Source organism: Mytilus trossulus, chromosome 11 (assembly GCF_036588685.1).
Source record: "Mytilus trossulus isolate FHL-02 chromosome 11, PNRI_Mtr1.1.1.hap1, whole genome shotgun sequence".
NCBI classification, from domain to species: Eukaryota; Metazoa; Mollusca; class Bivalvia; order Mytilida; family Mytilidae; genus Mytilus; species Mytilus trossulus.
The window spans coordinates 49,296,229-49,318,078 of NC_086383.1; the positions used below are offsets into that span (position 1 = coordinate 49,296,229).

At 31.6% G+C, this 21,850-nt stretch overlaps 1 protein-coding gene across 1 annotated transcript; it reads right to left on the reverse strand.

Annotated features, from left to right (window-relative positions):
• Positions 1-1,682: 1,682 nt before the first annotated feature.
• Positions 1,683-18,383, reverse strand: LOC134690441 (fibropellin-3-like). The gene is made up of 7 exons (XM_063550409.1): positions 17,960-18,383; positions 14,428-14,515; positions 7,950-8,060; positions 6,889-6,993; positions 5,352-5,456; positions 4,680-4,795; positions 1,683-3,257 (listed from the first exon to the last, which is right to left on the reverse strand). The coding sequence occupies exons 1-7, from the start codon at positions 18,275-18,277 to the stop codon at positions 3,246-3,248; spliced, it is 855 nt and encodes a 284-aa protein (XP_063406479.1). The 5' UTR covers positions 18,278-18,383; the 3' UTR covers positions 1,683-3,245.
• Positions 18,384-21,850: the final 3,467 nt, after the last annotated feature.

Genomic DNA, 21,850 nt, shown 5'->3' on the forward strand with positions numbered 1-21,850 from the left:
GAAGGCTACACGATGAATTACGAAGGCTACACAATGGATCACGATGATAGCGCGATGGCCATACGATGTCTAAGCTTACGATGCATTTAAATTATATGTCGAAGGCATCACGCGTTTTAAAGACAATATTAAAGCTATTTCCAGTTACTGAATGTTTTGGTTGATTTCTAAAAATATAGTTTATCATGTATCAAATATGCATATTCAATTTACCATTTTCTGCATGTGTCATTTACAAATATAGTGTCCATATTTGTCCCTAATATGTTACATACGAGGGGTTCCACGCTCGGCATTGCTTTGTTTGAACTGTAAAATGTGTGCACTAGTCTGAATAATCACCCATAATTATGCCCATGTTTACTGATCTATCTTAAAGATGAGGTAATGGGTTCATTGGTCCCTTTTATTAAAAAAAGAGCTCTTTCCAGGAGATTATCATAATAACATAGACATAGGGAAGGATGTGGGGAAAGCAATAAATGCGTCAAAATATAAAATATAGAAAACAAAATGGTTGTGGAGTAAACATTCGTGTGACAACAACTCAGACGATACATAAAAAATTAGAATAATGAAGAAAAAAGTGGTTTCCCTATATACGTGTACCTGCAGTGTTGGTGTACGAGGCGCGTTTATGATTTTCATTATGTTACTTGATATGAAAAATTGACAAAAAATAATATTTTACTTGTAAAAGTAAATCCTGAGCCTGTAATAGCTGCTCTTCTTGTTCAAATTGAATTAATAGAAACAACGCTGTCGCCGTTCTTGTTCTCATAGAATCAATGTTTTGTGAACGTCTTTATTAACTGTCGTTTTAGACTGACCAGTGCATATCGCGCATGGCACTTTAAATGTATTTTAGCGCGAAAATTAACTTGCATTTAGCTGGATTTATTGCCGTCGTAGTTCCATCTTGTCGCCTTCCTACTTTTATTCGATGGCAACACGACGGGATTACGAGGTCTTCACGAATTCGTGTTTCCATCGTAGGACCTTCGGGTAGCTTCATGATTCTTTCGTGTAGACATCGTAATGTCAAAACTGCCCGATGGAAACACCAATGCAATACAATGTTCAAAGATGCATTCCCGGTGACATTACGATGGCCAGGATGGTGATACGAACTCAATACGAACCCTCAACATCGGACGCACCTTCGGGGATTTTTTAACATGTTAAAAAATATAGAACCCTTCCCGAAGTTTTACCCGAAGGCCAGAAAAAATGGCCGATAGTTCTACGATGGTTAAAGATGGCACTACGAATAGCCCGATCTGGGAACGATCAGTCCCGATTTTGAAAATTTCCATAATCGTGTTGCCATCGGCGGAAAAATCGGGACAGTGTGACGCGGGCATCAACAACTTCCGCTGTAATTGGAAGTCTAAATCAATTACAAGTTAAGAAGCTTGGAGAAAAACGTTTAATAAACAGAAAATTGATATACAACAAAATAGTAGCAAAACAAAAAGAAAACAATTAGTAAATAAACCATTGTCAATGTCGCTAAGAAGTTGATAGTGAGAAAAGCAAACTTAACAAACTTAACATCGACACTTAAGTGTTAATAAAACAAGTTTTAAAATGTCTATAAAAGTGTTTGATCTATAATTTTTGTCTAACGGGTAAATAATTTGAATGCGTCTTTTAATACAAATACATGTACCCTTCAAGCTGTTATCATTGATCAAACATATTTTTCTCTCATTATTTTCAATTTCCTATCCTCAAAAGATTACAAAATCAGACTTTATGACACTTCAATTTGGGCGTATGACATTTGCGCCGATTTTGAAAATTTTCATTCTTTCATTTGCGCCGATTTCATTTTGTCATTTGCGCCGATTTTATATTTTTCCTAATTGGATTTACAGGTAAGTTACAGGTAAGTTCATACTTTTACATTAGCCGAGCACAGAGTATAAACTATGATAAAGACAAATCAAGTAACATTGCAATTGGTAAATGGCCATCCCAATGTTTCCGGTTACCATTCCTGTGAATTTACTAGATATTAACAGGAAAAGCCTTGAATTGCAAAAATAAAATGAGAAAAATTACACAAACGTACAACAGACTAAATAAGAAAATATTGTTTAAATGATTTTTTTTAAACCCAAGTAAAATACATATTTCCAAGATAAATATGACAAGCTATTGAAATTATTTTATAACAAAGGGCTCGTATGCATACATGTAGCACAAATACACTAATGATATTAAAGCTGTCACGAAGAAATAACATACAAATGTATTGCTTCAGTTACAACGTTAATATACATAATTATGTCGGGCGTATGACATTTGCGCCGATTTTGAAAATTTTCATTCTTTCATTTGCGCCGATTTCATTTTGTCATTTGCGCCGATTTTATATTTTTCCTTATTGGATTTACAGGTAAGTTCATACTTTTACATTGGCCGAGCACAGAGTATAAAGACAAATCAAGTAACATTGCAATTGGTAAATGGCCATCCCAATGTTTCCGGTTACCATTCCTGTGAATTTACTAGATATTAACAGGAAAATCCTCAAGTTGCAAAAATAAAATGAGAAAAATTACACAAACGTACAACAGACTAAATAAGAAAATATTGTTTAAATGATTTTTTTTAAACCCAAGTAAAATACATATTTCCAAGATAAATATGACAAGCTATTGAAATTATTTTATAACAAAGGGCTCGTATGCATACATGTAGCACAAATACACTAATGATATTAAAACTGTCACGAAGAAACAACATACAAATGTATTGCTTCAGTTACAATGTTAATATACATAATTATGTCGCAGTTCGTATCTCTAATATATGAAAGAAAAATCTTCATTATTATTTTATTTTTCAATGGTATGTTTGTTTTATAAACACATCAAAACAATATAAATCTTATATTTATTATTATTGTTTCCCAAGAAATTGAATATTGTCTTCTATTTGCATATTTTGGCAGCAATGCTTTAAAAGTGTTGAGAACCGATGTCGAAATCAATGTTTCGGAATATTTACATTGCATATAGAATGTAGAAATGCATAAAATAAGATTCATTTAAACAACAAACAGTAACATTGACATTTTTACAACATCAAAAAATATTACATAAAATTTAGATTGGAAATGGGGAATATGTCAATGAGACAGCAACCCGACCAAAGAGCTGAAAACAGCCGAAGGCAACCAATCGGTCTCGCATAGTTCGACGTGTAAATAAGATCTGTCACTATATAGTGTGTGCCTAATCTTCTTCCTAAAACATAAGACACAAATACAATTAACTTAAAAAGAAGTAAAGAAAGATAACTCTAAATATATAAAAGGAAAATGTAACGTGACTGATCGAGTTGTGGAAGTAATTGATGATAAAACTGTATCAATGTTCTGTTTTATTTGGATATTTGTAGTACGAAACCCTCTGTCAAATACATTACCTATTTGTTCGGAATTTGCCAATCGATAACCACTGTCAAATTGATTACCATAACAGCAAGTTTAGATTTTCTGCGATTTACATCTTCCCTTTTACATAATTACACTCATGTCTGTTTAAGAATCTGTGTGCATTTTTTAAAGATACTTAACTTGCGTATTATTCCATATTATATCGGAATTAGCTGTCATATTCATGTTCATCAATTTGACTCAAATTCTCATGACTGAACATTTATAGCATACTAAATCGTATATCCAAATTAGAGGTATAGGCTTAATAATATGTATCATCGTTTCGTAGGAATTATAGCCTTCTAATTAACTATCGAGTTGACTTCCGAAGACTATAGATGGTCATATTAGTGATATAAACATGGATATATACACATGGAAAAATGTATTGCAACACCTAATTGAAATTGAAACTAAAAAAATACTCTTTATCTTTTTGTGATATAATTTGTTGAAATGGACCTAGTTAAAAATTATTTAAATATCACCTGAGTTTATTAAATAAATATCGACTCGATAAGTTCTTATATGCACATGTAGATACTGTACCCGTAAGCAACAAAACAGATATTTTTATCCTCATTGTTTTCAACACTTTAAATAACCAAATTTACAAAGTTATGTGATTACTTTTGAAATGTCTGACATTGGAAATTTCGATTACAGTAAAAGTTGCAAAATTTATTTTTTTGTACAAAAAAACGCTTCATTTTGTTATTAAAATTGTGGTTAGATAAAATATTTTTATTTTCATACATTTTTTATTCGTTTACATTCTTATGTTATCATAAACTATGTTTCAATATTATGTTGCACATATTTTATCATATTTCATCCAAAATAAGAGGCTAATTTTTCAATTTATAAAAAATCAAAGTGTTGCAATACTTTTTTCCATGTGTATAGATGTAAATAGATCGTGAAATGAACGTGCAATTGGATTTCGCTCATAACATAATATTAACGTCAGCCAATCAGAAGACGCATTACATCCAAAATTAAATTATTATAGTTTAAAAATGTGTGCTATTATTTTCATAGTTTTTACCTGTATAAGAATGTTTTTTTTTGTGAATCGTTTGTTCTTAGTCTAACTAAGATGCAAACATTTTCCGTGTAGTTAACTTTCGCATGTTTTGATGTATATATCTTTTTAATTCAACGGTATACATTTGCAACTTTCGTAATAAAAGATTGAAATCGAAAAAAAAATAAACCATAAACCTACGATAATATTGTCACATCGGTCGCCATTATGAGTGGCGGAACATTGGCAGCTGTAAGAATAACCACTCATCGTACAAGTCCCACCATTCATGCAGTAACCATTGGCACACGGATCGGCTACAATATGTATTATGATATATATACAAAAAAGGTCATGTATAATAAGAAGATGTAAATTGATTGCTAATGAGACAAGTTGAACTCCTCGCCATAGACCAAAGGACATAGTAGATAGAAATAATGCTAGGTAATAGTAGGTAACATTCAACAATGAGAAAAAAACCATCCCGCATAGAATGCCAAAACATGTCAAATGCACAATTCAAACAATAAAGTTCTTGATTATATCACAAGTTAACGTGGAGATGCAATAGTCTAATTGTTAAACGCTACATGTATGTAATAAAGTCTTATATATAGACAACAGTTTTAAATGTTCACAATTATAATTGACCCTATTAAAATTCAAAAACGTAATCCGTGCATTTTTTTCAAATTATTTTTATTTCGTTGTTAATTTTTCATTTGACACTCAGAAACTCATACAGAATGAACGATAATAATGCATACAGGTTTTCTCATAATAATATACGTTTAACATAGGTTTAGAGTTGTTTGGAGCAATGAAGCTGACCAAATGATTATTTGAAAATAAATAAAGTCACTATCTTACTTTCACATCTTGATCCGGTAAAAAAGGATGGGCATGCGCAATTGAAATTGTATCCTGCTACGGTACAAGTTCCAGCGCCACATGGATTGTTGTAACATGGATTTCCTATAAAATTAAATAGATTAAAAATAATGGTGAATCATACACAAATTTATATAACAATTTTATTTCCCTGAGATATGGAATACTACTACACATTTCAGTAACCTAGTTGAATTTTAAATCATCTACTATTTTTTATTAATGTGCTATTTTCATAGAGATATTGATCAAGTTTGCATTTTGCCATCATCGCTAGCGAGAATGGGAGTGGATCGTAACCCATCGCTAGCGAGAACGGGAGTGGATCGTAACCCATCGCTAGCGAAGATGGCGTTTTCAATGAACGTTGCTTTTTGTTGTATTTTGTGAATGTGTCATGTACTTGTATTTAATCGAAGAGTTTTTAATTTGCTTGCAATCAAACAAGTATTGTTTAAACACATCTCTTTTTTTTATTTTTTTATTGTTTTGCACAGACTGATAACAGTCTAAGTAAAGAGCCTGTAATATAATGGTTGTTGTTTGTTGTTGTTTGATGTGTTACATATTTGTTTTTTCTTTCATTTTTTATACATTAATAAGGCCGTTAGTTTTCTCTTTTAAATTGTTTTCCATTTGTCCTTTCTGTGCCTTTTATAGCTGTCTATGTGGTATGAGCTTTGCTCATTGTTGCAGGCCGTTCGGTTACCTATAGTTGTTAATTTAATACAATATAGTATTTGGTCTCTTGTTGTGAGTTGTCTCATTGGCAATCGTATTCATTTTATTTTTTATACTTAATTGACAACCGGCGATATGACTGAACTCGACTTACATATGATGAGTGTGTATTGGTGTTAGAATGCAATTGCAAATATTACATTTATCACAAGACAATATCATCTTAATGTGATATAAACGCCTAGTCACACACACCTTTTTGTTAAGAAATAAGGTGCTAGTCCGCCGGGGTCAGTCATCAGGAATATTTTTGTCGTAGTCAGTGTTTTTTCGCGATCAGTCACCAGGAATATTTTTTGTCGTAGTCAGTATTTTTTTCGCGATCAAATGGTAACAATATAAGGTATGTAGAACAAAATGGAGGCAGAACTGCTGCTTAGCAGCAATACATTGTTTCATCAAATTTGGGACAATAGATATAAAAAGATGTCGTATGAGTGCCAATGAGTCAATTCTTCATTCAAGTCACAAATTATAAAGGAAAACCATTTTAATAAAAGTATATTTATAAATAAAATAAATGTAAAACACCATACAACCCACCTCTGTATGAAGTTAAATGGTCGTTACCTTATGTGTTGTTCAGTCTGTATGTTAAGATTTGTTTTTAAAAAAGGAGAGTTGTAAATCAAAACATATCAAGAAAGGTTTTAAAATTTGAGCTTTGAATCAAAATTTACGAAAAAAAGAATAAATGAAAATAAAAGCTGAAATTTTTCGTTCACACATAAAAAATAAAAATAAAAATAAATAAAAGCATTTGAATATGTATTACTTTGACACTTATTCCCTGTGTAGTATCCTGGACATGTACACTTGAAGGTGTTTCCGTTTATTGCACAGCTTCCAACACCACATGGATGGACTGTACAAGGCGTGACTAAAAATAAAAAATAACAAATATGATGCACACTAAACAGATCTTGGTTCAAATCATACATCACGCGACAAGTATATGGCGAGTAAACTAGATTCAATCAGTTTAATTGAAGTCTGGAGCTGGCATGTCAGTTAACTGCTAGTAGTCTGTTGTTATTTATGTATAATTGTCATTTGTTTATTTTCTTTGGTTACATCTTCTGACATCAGACTCGGACTTCTCTTGAATTGAATCTTAAATGTACGTATTGTTATGCGTTTACTTTTCTACATTGGTTAGAGGTATAGGGGGAGGGTTGAGATCTCACAAACATGTTTAACCTCGCCGCATTTTTGCGCCTGTCCCAAGTCAGAAGCCTCTGGTCTTTGTTAGTCTTGTATTATTTTAATGTTAATTTCTTGTGTACAATTTGGAAATTAGTATGGCGTTCATCATCACTGAACTAGTATATATTTGTTTAGGGGCCAGCTGAAGGACACCTCCGGGTGCGGGAATTTCTCGCTACATTGAAGACCTGTTGGTGACCTTCTGCTGTTGTTTTTCTATGGCCGAGATGTTGTCTCTTTGATACATTCCCCATTTCCATTCTCAATTTTAGAAAACATGTTTTGAATTTAAACTAACTCAGATATACATTTCAGACTAAAATACCTACTAATTTATTTTTTATAGTATCTTGAATTGAAACTGTTATAAACTATTACCATGTCTGAAATTTTGTATAACTTAAATAGAAAAAACAAAGGATATGGGGTATCTGTCTGTGACACAAAATCAGACAAAATCAGTTCATGCACAAGAAACAAAAAAATCACAAAAGAAAAGAAACAGCTCTTTTATTGCTGCTCTTCATCTCAAAGTCACAGAGAGGCAACCATTTATTCATACATTTGAATTTTCTAATATTTTGATTAAAAAAAAAATCCGGTGTAAAAAAAAAACCTTTTAAAACTTACTTTCACAGCTGTCCCCGGAAAATCCATCTTTACAGACACACCTTGTCCCTTCAACAGTGTTTCGACATGAACCACCATGTTGACAAGGGTTGTTGGACGCACATGCATCATCTACGTACACAAAATATAATGATCAAAGTAACTAATATCTCTCTAACCAGAATATTAATCTAAAGTGATATATGCAGATACAGTTAACGGTCGGGAGTCTGTTTTTAAGTGGTTGTCGTTTGTTAATGTGGTTGTTAATATGTTTTCTCGTTTCTCGTTTCTAATATAGAGTAGACCGCTGGTTTTCCTGTTTCAATATTTTACACTAGTCATTTTGATTCATTTTATAGCTTGCTGATCTGAGTGAGCCAATGCTTTGTGATGAACGCCGTACGTTGATCAATAATTGTTTATTTTTTCACGGTGCAAATTGGATTCACAGTATATACTAAATTCACACGTATATACTAAATTTAGTCCTGGTATCTATGATGAGTTTATTTACAACCACTGGGTCGATGCCACTAGTGGTGGAGATTTATTTCCCCGAGGGTATCACAAGCCCAGTAGCCAGTCCTTGTTGTGCTGACATGAATTGTCATTGATATGGTTATATTTATTAGTTTACTGTTTACTATTTTATGATTTTTTTGAAATACTAAGGCTTTTCTACCTCAGGCATTGATTACCTTAGCTGTATTTGACAAAACTTTTAGGAATGTTGGTCCTCAATGCTCTTCAACTTCGTAATTTATTTGGCCTTTTTAACTTTTTTTGATTCGAGTGTCACTGATGAGTCTTTTGTAGACGACACGCGCGTCTGGCGTATATACTAAATTTAGTCCTGATATCTATGATGAGTTTATTTACAACCACTGGGTCGATGCCACTGCTAGTAGAGATTTATTACCCCGAAGGAATCACAAGCCCAGTAGTCAGTCCTTGTTGTGCTGACATGAATTGTCATCGATATATTTATATTTATAAAGTTACTGTTTTCAAATTTTGAATTTTTTGAAATACTAAGGCTTTTCTACCTCAGTAATTGATTACCTTCGCTGTATTTGGCAAAGATTTAGGAATTTTGGTCCTCAATGCTCTTCAACTTCGTAATTTATTTGGTCTTTTTAACATTTTTGGATTCGAGCGTCACTGATGAGTCTTTTGTAGACAAAACGCGCGTCAGGCGTTTATACTAAACTTAGTCCTGGTATCTATGATGAGTTTATTTGTCTCATTAGCACTTAAATCACATCCTACATTATATGTATTTGATAACTGTTACTTTGGAGTAATACAAATTGATTTCGTACGATTTATTGGTTAAGGACTTCGAGATTGATTTCAGTCTGTAATACAGATCTGTTCCTAGTGTCTTTTTGTTGTTGAGATGTACAAGTACCCGGCTACGTTCAATTGTATTTTTGTCCATCTGATGGGTTAAGCCTTTTTCAATTAATTTTATAGTTTGTTCTTATGTGTACTGTAATACCACTGTCCCAGGTTAGAGGAGGGTTGGGATCTCGCTAACATGTTTAATCCCGCCACATTATGTATGTGTGTGCCTGTCCCAAGTCAGGAGTCTGTAATTCAGTGGTTCTCGTTTGTTTATGTGTTGCATATTAGTTTTTCGTTCATTTTCTTTTTATATAAATAAGGTCGTTAGTTTTCTCGTTAGAAATGTTTAACATTATTTTCGGGGGCTTTTATAGATGACTATATATGTGGTATGACGTTGCTCATTGTTGAAGGCCGTACGGTGACCTATAGTTTTTAATTTCGGTGTCATTTTGGTCTCTTGTGGACACCATATTTTTTTTTCATATGTATATACATGTTTTTGTACTTGCATCCAAATTACAAAAAAAAAACACAAACAAAAAGATCCTGCTCCCCTATGGCATGCTCGTGTTATTACCAACACAGTAAATAGTATAATTTGGTAGATCATATTTGTGAAAAGGTAAAGGCAAGCCGATTGATGTTACGACACAAGGAACATATCCGATATAATCTGTGAAACGGTTATTCCATAACGGTCAACCAACTCGCGATCGCGTCTGTAAAATTTACGATGGGATGATTTCGACTTCACCATTTGAAACTCTTGGTTAAATTGCTTCATTGTAAGCAGCAATCCTCTATCAAGGAAAGCATTATGGGAAATACAAGCCCGGGAATGTCGTATTCATTGGGATATATATGCTACGTATGGAGGCGCTGCTGGAATGTTGATACATAGAAATGGAAATTTCACAATTGGGTAGCTGAAATCATCTCTTTTGTCGTAAAGTTTTGTTTCCAATCGGCTCTGATTGTCAATTTCTGGATGTCAATCAATATTTGTGTCCGACTTAACTGTATCTGTAGTATCCTTTATCTCTAGCTCGATGGGATAGAGAACATCATCTTTATAGAGAAAAGTAAAGTTCAAAGATTTTGCTAACTTCTTATCTTTCGTCCTAATTTCATGTACAGTATAAACTCAGTCTCATAATACTAAAGAAACAAGTCGGCAAGAAGAGGGACACAATTGGTTCCCATTGTATTACGACTGTCTGTTACAAAACACGTCCTCTAAACGTAACAAATATGTTGTCAATTAAGAATTCAAGCATCTTGACAATGTCAGTTTCAGAGATTTTTTTGTTTGAATCAAGTAGGATGTATCCCTCCCTAAGACAAGAATCTTGTATCTATATTAATCATTCTTTTTTAGAAAACAAAGCAATACCGACTCTTTCGATTCGTCTTTTAGTTTTGAATGGAGAATTCTAGTGTTAAGTGTAGAAATTTTTAGTATCCCCTTCTGATTCACGCCATTCATTTATAAAGCAGTGTATGGATATTTTAAATACCTCCCTCGTAAACACATTTTTTCGTAAAAGCAAACACCACCAGGGAACGCACAGGTACCATTTTAATAGGTCACTTATTGAGAATAATTAATTCACTTGTATTCGCACTTAACACTACAGGTAGATAACTCTGTAAAATCAGCAGAACGTTTTAATGACGTTGTGTCCTGAAGGGAATATTAAGCTTCTCAATGATCAAAATAAGTGTTTGTCAAACTGCTATATAACCAGTGTATTTTTTCTGATTTAACGGTTTGTTCAATTTTATTTATTTTTTTATATTTTTATCAAAGGGTCAAAGTAAATACTTTGTCAAAATTTTAAGAAAATTAAACGAGCCAAATCCTTAATTAATTTGGTTGATCATAATTGCGAAGCACATCAATATCATATTTGATTTCCATATACAATACAGAAATACAGCAGTTACTTTTGCACTTGGTATCATTGACATTGAAAAACATAATTACAAGAACCGAACGTTTCTTTTTATAATTTATGGGTTAGTAAAAGTGACGATCGTGCGCATATTTTTAGGTCGAGCTGCATACAAAATGTGCTTCAGTCACCCCGCTTTAACGACCCCAATAACATTACAAATACAAATAAAAACAGTTGTTTTTTATTTGTGTTATAGTGTTGCAAATCCATTTACATATTGCCTCATCTCTTTATTCTGTGACTAGATATCTATTTCCAATGAAACGTCAATAAAACATTATTCAGAATAAGAGTTGAAGCGTATATAAAACAATATGATTTTCAATAAACATTAGCCATTTAGCCTACACAATTATTCCAATATAATTTCTATCTGAAATATTTATAATATCATTTGTCTTTCTTCTATATAAATGTTTGTTTGAAATTGTTATAATGATTTATTACTTATAACGTATATATATAGCTACATATCTATACAGTTGGGTGCAAACTAAGCATTACATAAAGCAAACGTACATTAACGCCGCATGCACATATTTTGTTAGCTTACTTCAATTTTCACATTCACTAGTAAACGCGGGATTACTATATATAATTACGTAAACAAACGCGATAAAAATGCAAATTTTTAATGTCTTCCCTAGTAAACTCGCGTTTAATCTGTACCCGTTTAGCTAGGAGTAAACGGGTGATTACTTAAGTTTTCACGAGTTTATCCATTCTTGCCATTAAAAGTAAGCGGGCGTTTACTCTAGTTTATTTTTACGTCAACTTGACGCGCGTTTATTTTTCGCGTTAACTAATTGTGTAAATTATGAAATAAACTTCGTACATATTTTTATATATATCTTTTTATTTTGTTTAAATGACTTTAATTTTAATATTTCACGTATACATGGTAAATGTGTTTGTAACCGTAACAATTCAAAAACATTTTATTTCGAAATTTCAACTTTTATTAATTGTTAAAAATTCAGTTCCAATGACTTTAAATTGCGGATTTTCTATATGTTCTTTTCAAAAGTATACAGGTTCAAATTTCGACTCACAAAAATATTAGAAAAAATTATTTCAAAATTAAATCATGCAAAACTATGTGTAAATGTAAAATTATGATGTAAACATTTTCATAAGTACAATGTATTTAGTGAACAGTGTTTACGGCAGATTCAACTAGGTTTCATGCTTCAAGAAATAAAACAAATGACTTTTCGTACACAACCTTTGGTTCCATGCTGTAGCCTTCTATCGCAGCTTTTCATCTAAAAGTTAATTATTTCTCAATCTGCGTTAACGCGATCGAGTTTACTTCAAAAAGTAAACGTGTGCGCGTTTACTTTTGTAGAAATAGAAGACATTACATGGAGTGCACTGTCACTGCGCACACGAGTCTGTTTAATATTTATTACAAAATGCATTGATGTTTTGTAATTCCTACAGTTTTCCCCTATCGACCTCCAAATCATTTGTTGAATTCTTTTGATAATTTTAAAAAGAGTGTTGATCGAAATTCATTTTCGCGCTTAAAATATTGATTCGATATACTTAAATCAGACGCACGGTCAACGCTTTTACAATCATGTAAAATTTCAAACAGACGTAATCAATTGCATCATAATCATGCTGTAATTATAAAATTCCGAGTAACATGTACATCATGCGTTTCAGTTGCTTTATATTAATAAAAATAATATCTTTATGTAAAACATACAAAAACCAATTTTGGTTGTGACAAATACATTGACAAACAAACATAATGAAACATAATGAAAACTCAACAATATTATAAGAAATATTATAAAAACAGTTACTGTTCTCCTTTCCTCAGTTCTAATGACTCTTTAATAAAAGAAACAACTGCTTTTACATCATTTGGTGTTGATGGATTAAGTATTATCACGAGTTTATCATTAATATTAAGTTTATTAAAATTTACATATTTTTGTATATAATATTTTAAAAAGATTTCTCTTTTATTTTTATCTATTTTACAGTTGAAGAAAAAATGAAATTCATCGTCTAAGATATTACATATTTTACATTTTCTTTCATTTCGTGGTATTTTGGTATATCGTCCAGTTTCTAAGAAGAGACAATGATCGCTTATTAATCGTTGTCACGTTATCACGGAAAGCTCATGCAGTCATGAATACTGAATGTGATTGAAAAATGATTTTTTTAAAGACAATACAAAGTACGGATGCTCGAAAACATTCATATTACTATGTAATTATTATTGTTTAAAAACATATAAACTGTACGCACATGGGGTAAACTAATTTCATTTTTTTCCTTATTTCAATTGTCTATTTGCTAATTACAAATTTTGTTTCTGTTGTAATATTCTATTTGCTAATTACCGATTTGATTCTGTTATTACACATATTTAATTAAAAACGCGTCCTTTTGTCACTTGTAGGCTGGTTTCTTACCACACAAATTTTTTTTCTGCCCACGGTAGACATGATGAGGTAAACATGATCTATCGGCGTTTTGAGATATAGGAGGATGTAATATGAGTGCCAATAAGACAACTTTCTATCCAAGTCACAATTTATAAAAGTAAACCCTTATTATAGGTCTTTAACTAAAAGCATTGTCTCACACGGAACAGCAAGCTATACAAGGCCCCTAAACATGGCTAGTGTTACATCATTTAAACGAGAAAACCAACGGCCTTATCTAATAATAAACGAGAAACGAGAAACAGTTGTGTTTGACCACATCAACAAACGACAACTACTGAACACAAGGTTCCTGACAGTTACAAACAAATGCAGTGAGTTTAAACGTTTTCATAGGTACCAACCTTTTTTTATTGAGAGTTGAGAAATAACATATTGCACGGAATTTGGTGTAGAATATGTTTACCTAATGATTTTAATACGATATGCAGACACATTTATTTGTAAAAGACGTGTCAATTATTATATCTTACGATGTATGGTCACCATATTTCGTGATTTCAAAATAAAACAAAAATTCAGAGGAAAGCAAAACAATTTGTCGTCATACAATGTAACTAAGTTTTAACCAATGATGAACTGAGATCAAACGAATTAAACCACGATGGCTTAATAGAAATAATCAACAGGCCAGAGACATGATAAATCGGCTGAAAACAAGACAAACATTTACTTTTCTTTGAGATATCTATCAATAGATATTAGAGAAATAATGCTTACCAACGGGTACACATACATGGTTCCCGTACAATGCTATAATACACCTTTGTCTGTTAATACAAGGATTAGGCCAACACTGGTTTGGATTCTAAAAAAGAGAAAAGTAGAAAAGCTGAATATTGCAGTATCTTTATTATATCACTTAGATACAATATGTACAACAAAAAATAATGATATCACTGTAAAATAAAATTCAAACCCCGATTGTGATTAATATAAAGTAAATATGTTGACAATAAACTGTTTACAGTCATTTTAAGAATAAGATTAAGTTTAACATATAATAGTATTTTTCTCACTTTATCATACAATATCCCGTGTTTTGTATATATGTACTGACAGTAAACTATGTATTTGGAGAATAAGAACGATTTAGATTAATAATATGGTAAATATCAACAAGAAAGTAACACATCACAAATAAACATACTAAAACATTATACAACATAACTTATGTAATCATACATGGAGAACTTGTCATTTGATTACTAGAAACCCCTAATAAAAGAACAGCAATATATTTTCCCGCAATATGTCTTAATATTATACAGAGAAGTTGAGTATAATTTTAGCGTTAACGTAGCTAGCATTTCCGGCAAATCATATGTGTAGAACTTGATAGTCAAAGCTGATAATACAGATTTTTGTACACTAAAAAATTATTTTTGTCTGAAACGGTTATTTTGATCTTAAAAGGATCTAAAAGTCAATAGAATATTCAGTCATGGTCAGTTAATTTTCAAACTTATCCGCTGCGGTTAATTCAGTACTGATCAAACAGTTCGCTTACAGTCAATTCTGTACTATTCAGTTGCATTTTAGAAAGTTCATTTTGATATTGAGGTGAACAGCTGGCTACATGTACTGATGTAGATATAAGCTACAAAACAGGCTGAGTATATACTGAACAACAACACATACACAGAATACAGGAAATATTGAACAGTAAAACTGCGACAACTGCCAACATCCCACTGATCCGAAAGGAATATGCGTATAAACGAAGACAAATAACAACAATACACATGCATAGTCGTCAGGCATGTTAATTACTGTAAAAATACTTTTATTCGTGGGGTACCCATTTTCGTGGTTGTCGTGGATGACTTTATCCACGAATTTAAGTGTCCAACGAAATAAAACAACCATTGTCCAAATCAAGACACAATGACATGGAAAGATCCCCATCGCCGGGAAGGTTTGATATGATCTAGAGAATATATTGAATAATGCCAAATCTGAGAATACTTTAAAAGCAGTCACTGAACTACAACCAAATGCAGGAAAACTAAATTCCACGAATTTTAAAACCCACGAACATGAAAATTTTGCTCAAACCACGAAAATTGATACCCACGAATTAAAGTACTTTCACAGTATCTGTCGGTATTACAATTTTCTAAAATGCGTACGTCACCCTTTACATTTTGGTTACTTTGAACAGTTAAAAAAATATGACATGATTGATTTATGGATGATGGTCTGGATGATGTTTACAGAAAAGCGGAGAATGGAGAAATATTGGATGAAAACTAAAGACAAGCGAATAAGTGGTTGTAAACATATAACGAGTAGAGAATAATGATAAAAAAAATTAAGATTTGAGAAAACTGATTTTAAGAATTTAAAAGAAAGACATCAATGATCCGCATATATAAGAACAGAAAAGAACACTGGATGTTAGATGTGTATTGATTGATGATTTAGTCTTAGATGCATGATTTTTTTGGTTAGTTGTTAGTGTGGCTTTGAACTAGCTGTCAGTAACTTCGAGTTCTCTCAGATCTGTACTTAGTGTCTTTTTTGTTGGTGGGATGTACAAGTACCCCGTCCACTTGAATGTGTAGTATTTGTATATATATATATATATATACATCTGATGAGTTCAGCCTTTTTCAACTGAATTTAGTAGTTCGTTCGTATGTTGTACAGTTACACCACTGTCACAGATAAGGGGAACGGTTGTGATACCACTAACATTTTTAACCCAGAATCATTCTTTATGTATGTGCCTGTCCAAAATCAAAAAAACCTTATTTGGTGTACGAAGTTGTCGTTATGTTATGTGTTACATATTTGTTTTTTTAATCATTTTTTGTACATCAATGAGGCCGTTAGTTTTTCTCGTTTGAATTGTTTTACATTGTCAATTCGAGGCATTTTATAGCTCACTATGTGGTATAGGACTTGCTAGTTATTAAAGGCCGTATGGTGACCTATAGTTGTTAATTTCTGTGTCATATTAGTCTCTTGTGGAGAGTTGTCTCATAGACAATCATACCACATCTTCTTTTTTACTGATATAATTTATTTTAATGAAATTTGTTCTAACAGTTTTAAAGGGTTTCATTGATTGGTTAATTGGTGACAGCTTCACGCCACATCAGCGCCAAATGCGATATCGCGTCAAGCAAAAAATAAATTAGTTCCATTGACGTATAATTTGATGATTGGACCACGTTGCATCAGCTCAACAATGCCACATACCAGTGAAAAACAAATGGGTTTCATAAATGTGAAATATAGGGTAAAATATAAGGAATAGTGATTAATGCAGAACAAAAACATAACGAAATAAAATGTAACAATAGAATATATGACGAATGATGAAAAATTATCTGAAGAATGAAAGAATAGAGACAACTGATCTTAAAAATTAAATAATTGAGAAATGAAGGACTCTGCACGAATTAGAAAACATACAATAACAGACAAAGATAACTTATTTTAATTCATACTGCACTCGTTCTATTTGAGCAGTCAAAATGAGTTGACTGTATATATCTATGTCATGTACATCTGACCCGATATCAATTTTGCTCCTCTATTTTCAAATAGAAGTTGCCGAAATTATATAGACAATAATAGTGCATTGACTTGACATATCAACAATATAAGGATAAGGCTTAGAAACGGGGAAATGCGAGGCTGTGCCGAGCTACATGTATTTCCTCGTTTCAGGTCGAATCCTTATATCGTTGATATGTCAAGTCAATGCACTATTATTGTCTTTATATTGAAATCTTTAAAAAAAAAAATCAATGGTTGCGATATGGTTATTTATTTGATTTAAATATTTTAAAAAAGACATACAGTTCACCAACGAGTGTGAGTTTCAACAGGTAAATGTACATTTTATTGTGTTGTATATTTCTCCGCGAGCATGATATGTCTTTTTAAAAGTGATTTCCCCCAATATTTAAATCAAATAAATAACCATAACGCAAATTTTTTTTAAAGATTGCAATATAAAGACAATAATATTGCATTGACTTGACATATCAACGATATAAGGATTCGGCCCGAAACGGGGAAAAATCTCAGCACAGCCTCGCATTTCTCCGTTTCTAAGCCTCATCATTATATCGTTGATATGTCAGTTCAATGCACTTTTATTGTCTATATAATATTTTTTCTTGATAGTTTAAAAGGGCTTCATAATTGCTTAACACCGGATCAGCAAAAAAATACAATATCGCAATGAGCGAAAACAAGGGTATACAAAATATATTTCTATTTTATAGCGACTTACCATAGTCCAGTTTGTAATGCTTGAATAATGACGACCGTGTATGTTACTCTTCGTGTCGGATTCTTCGGTAATCAACAATTCACAATTCTTATTGTCATTATAATTTATGGCATTGCATCCGTGCTGCAGTAGACAATCTCGTATGCACATTTTTGGTCCTGAGTTGTGTTCCTCTCTTATAACATAAGAGTTCATGTACCTTTTCGTTGTAAAACTGCTACCAGTTATATTTTGCACGATACATTGTTTATTGCAAAAAACTTCAGTAAGAATGAAAAGGAATACTGTTGCGGATGTGCAGAATTTTTGAAATAGCATGTTGTTACATTCAATGTTTCTGTCTTCTCTACGGAGAGATTAAAATACGCGTTATCCAAATCTGAATACGCATCTAAAACAATGGAATGATATTAAAAGTCTGAAATAAAAGTGTTGATTTAAACAATAGAAGTGCTATAACATTTGATTTATTTCAGCCAATAATCTATTCAGTTTCAAGGTAAAGACTAATGCCAATTTCTAATTAAATGGATTTTAGATGAAAGCCTCCAGGAATTTTCCATACAATTTTTGCTATTTGTATAAATTATATATAAATATAGATATTTTCTATTGATATAATAAATTGTGATTTGTTAGATTAAGTAAAACTTTTTTTAATTAAATTTAGATGCACTCGTTGAAGGCATATCTCTATTAATTAAACTTACATGATATTTTGTGTGACTAATGCAGCTTTTTGTTTTTCATTGTATTTTTTAAAATTATAACCTGTCTTTTCTGTTATTTTGAGTACTGCCAATGCCAGATGAATTGCAAGGTTCTGTTTGTTAACTAGGTACATATAAGGAAGATGATATGACAAGACCTCATTCCCTCACTGGTTATTGAAATTAGTATAGAATTTCCTGGTATAAAATTGTTTTGGTCAATCAAAAAGCTTTATGTGTTGTTATCTTTATTGAACATTAATAAGTTTAAATTAGATATTTCGTGGATCCGGTCTCGTTACGAAATGAGTTTACACTTACAACAGTCGCGAGGCATTTCAAAATTATTTTAATTTTTCAGTAAATATACCATATCGTAAAAGTGTAGGAAAATATAAAATGTATTTGACGAACTTTAGAAACAGAGAGAACTACCAGATTGGCCGAACTTTTCTCTTGATTCGTAAGTAGTAAAATGTACTAATATATGGTATATTTTAGTACACTATTCAAATATTGTTCTTATCTTGCAATTTACCTTCAGACTTATACGTACGTGTTTTTCCATCTAAGTGGTTGAATTCGTTTTTGAACTAAATCGCCGTATTTGTTAATTAGGACAGGGATAATTCATAGAGCTTGGCAGTGTAGTAATTTTACCTTAAATTCCAAATATTTGACCTCGTTGGTTCTTTATGCGCTTTTGCTCGAGGTAAAATAGTTATCAAACATTGTCAAAGGTACCAGGATTATAAAATTTAGTACGCCAGACGCGCATTTCGTCTTCATAAGACTCATCATCAAAATATTTAGCATAAACGGCCAACTCGTGGTAAAATTAGTTGACATTAAAACCTCAATGAATTATTTCATAAAGTGTTTTCAACTTTTGATCACAATAAAAGAATGTATAATTATGTACTTGTGAAGCTGATAATTTGCATAACATTTTTACATACTTGTCAATATATCATTTTTGTTGAGTTTTAACAAACATTTGTTTGAATTTCAGTAAAGAACAAAAGACATTTGAATAAAAGAAACATAAACAAAAATACTGTTTGATAGCATTGATCGTTAAAACTTTGCATTAAAAGCAGAACTTTAATCATCCCTTTCAGATTTGAATTATAAAACTTTGTTTCCACTTAAATGTTACTTTATGGTAGTTTCCGTTGTATTTTAATGGTGTAAGGTAACATTATTTACAATGTAATCTAAATTTATTCTATGTTTAAAAGTATTTAATATACAACTTTACAATGAAACCGTTATTATCAATTCATCAATTTTGTTCTTAACAATCGCGAGCGCTTACGTTGATCGAAATCAATTAAAGTGTACTAAAGATTAAATGTTAATGTCATTTTTATTGTCTATTTTGATATCCCCGCGGTTACGATTTGCCGGGAACATGGAAATACCAGGCGCGTCTGTCCCTCTGTCCGTCGGTCAAATTTTCACAATACATATAATATAGGTTCATATCAGCAATATCTCGAACAATTTCTAAAAAATATGGTCGATCGAATTTTTGTTTAAACATTGTGTCCCTAAAAATACTAAATATATTGAAAATAGCCTAGTTTACATTGATATTAACAAAGCCGATTAAAATAGACCAAAATGAACAATGTGAAAACGAGCAGGCTTATTTGAGTAATTTGATGATACAATTGGTATCATTTCCAAAACAGTTAGGGACAAATAATGGTAAATTAAAATATAACAGAAATGTGAAAACACTTTAATAACATGAATAAGGAGATTTGAACATCAAGTAGTGAGTACATTTTTGGTAGGTTTTTAACATTGTCATATAAGCGGGAGATTTGGCTATCCATATAACATGGTTTAATCCACCATTTTCCTTAAAATGTACAATACCGAGTCATGAATATTTGCAGTTGTTTTGAATTAGTTCGTTTATATGTATGTTGGCGTTTATTGGTTTGGAACTTCAGTTTTCATGTTGTTTCTTTTATTTCCTATTATAAAATACGTTTAAATTTGTTATCCAGATTTGCTTCCTCTAAATCCATTTACGAATTTTGAACAGAGGTATTGTACTGTTTCCTTTATTAAGCATTCGTTTGCAATCACCATTAAAACGATAATCGACTGTTGCTAGTATCCATCAAATTGAATCTTTATAGCAGCTAGCGATTCAATGTAGTGTAACTCGTGCTGTTATGCGTGGAAACCTTTTTACTCAGATCCAATCCAAAACTAACCCTGCTCATGATTCACTATTATACATATTGTTATTTAATTGCATTTCAAAAAATTACAAACTTGATTAAATTTAATAAGGCTTAGTATTTATGTTTTTTATTTATAAAATAAATTATTAAAAATGAAATCATCTTTTAAATGTTTACAATATTATATCTTTCAGATTTGCATATATCAAGTTCAGCCCCGGCGTGCAAGACTCCATGGTTAGTCAAAGTTAAACATCCACTAGTATCAGTAAAGGTTCTTTTTTATTAAGTTAACACGTAAGCCCATAAAAAGTCTGTCTTGAGCTAAGGAATTAAATAAAAAAAAATCACATAAATACGGATTCAATGAGGTCGAATTATTAATTTTATAATGTATCATCGTTGTTTCTTGGCTTATTTTGAAAAAAATTTGACCTAACTGACTGCTCAGATCGAAATATTATTTATATATTATTCTAATATTTCACTTTCATGAATGATTTCACAAACAAATCATAAAAACACTTTTAGGTTTGTGTTGCGTCGCTTTGTCCGACATTTTAAATGTTAGCAATGTTTACCAATACATTGGATTTACATATATATGTAATAAACGCTGATTCTCCTAAGTCATATTGCCATAAACAATTGTTTATTTTATTTTCTCGATCCTATTTTATTTGCAAAATATGTAATAAAAAAGGGGCGAAAGATACCAGAGGAACAGTCAAGCTCATTAATCGAATAACGGACGACGTCATGGCTAAAAATAAAAGAAATAAAAGCGCTATTTTTAACAAGCTTCAAGCTTGGAGTGACCAAACTGGGCATCATAATCACGCTTTAGAGTTAAATGAATACTAACATAATTTGGTATACAAGCCTGGAGTTAATATTGTTGATATAGACTCTCTATATAATATAGCAGTGATGGCCTAGAAGAAACTTGAATTTGATAGTAATTATTGTATATGTAT

Coding starts and splice junctions, on each gene's coding strand:
- LOC134690441 (XM_063550409.1), bottom strand. CDS start 18,277: ATGCTATTTCAAAAATTCTGCACATCCGCAACAGTATTCCTTTTCATT. Junction 14,516..17,959: donor GCATTACAAACTGGACTATG/GTAAGTCGCTAT, acceptor TCTCTTTTTTAG/AATCCAAACCAGTGTTGGCC. Junction 8,061..14,427: donor CCATGTATGTGTACCCGTTG/GTAAGCATTATT, acceptor TTGTGTACGTAG/ATGATGCATGTGCGTCCAAC.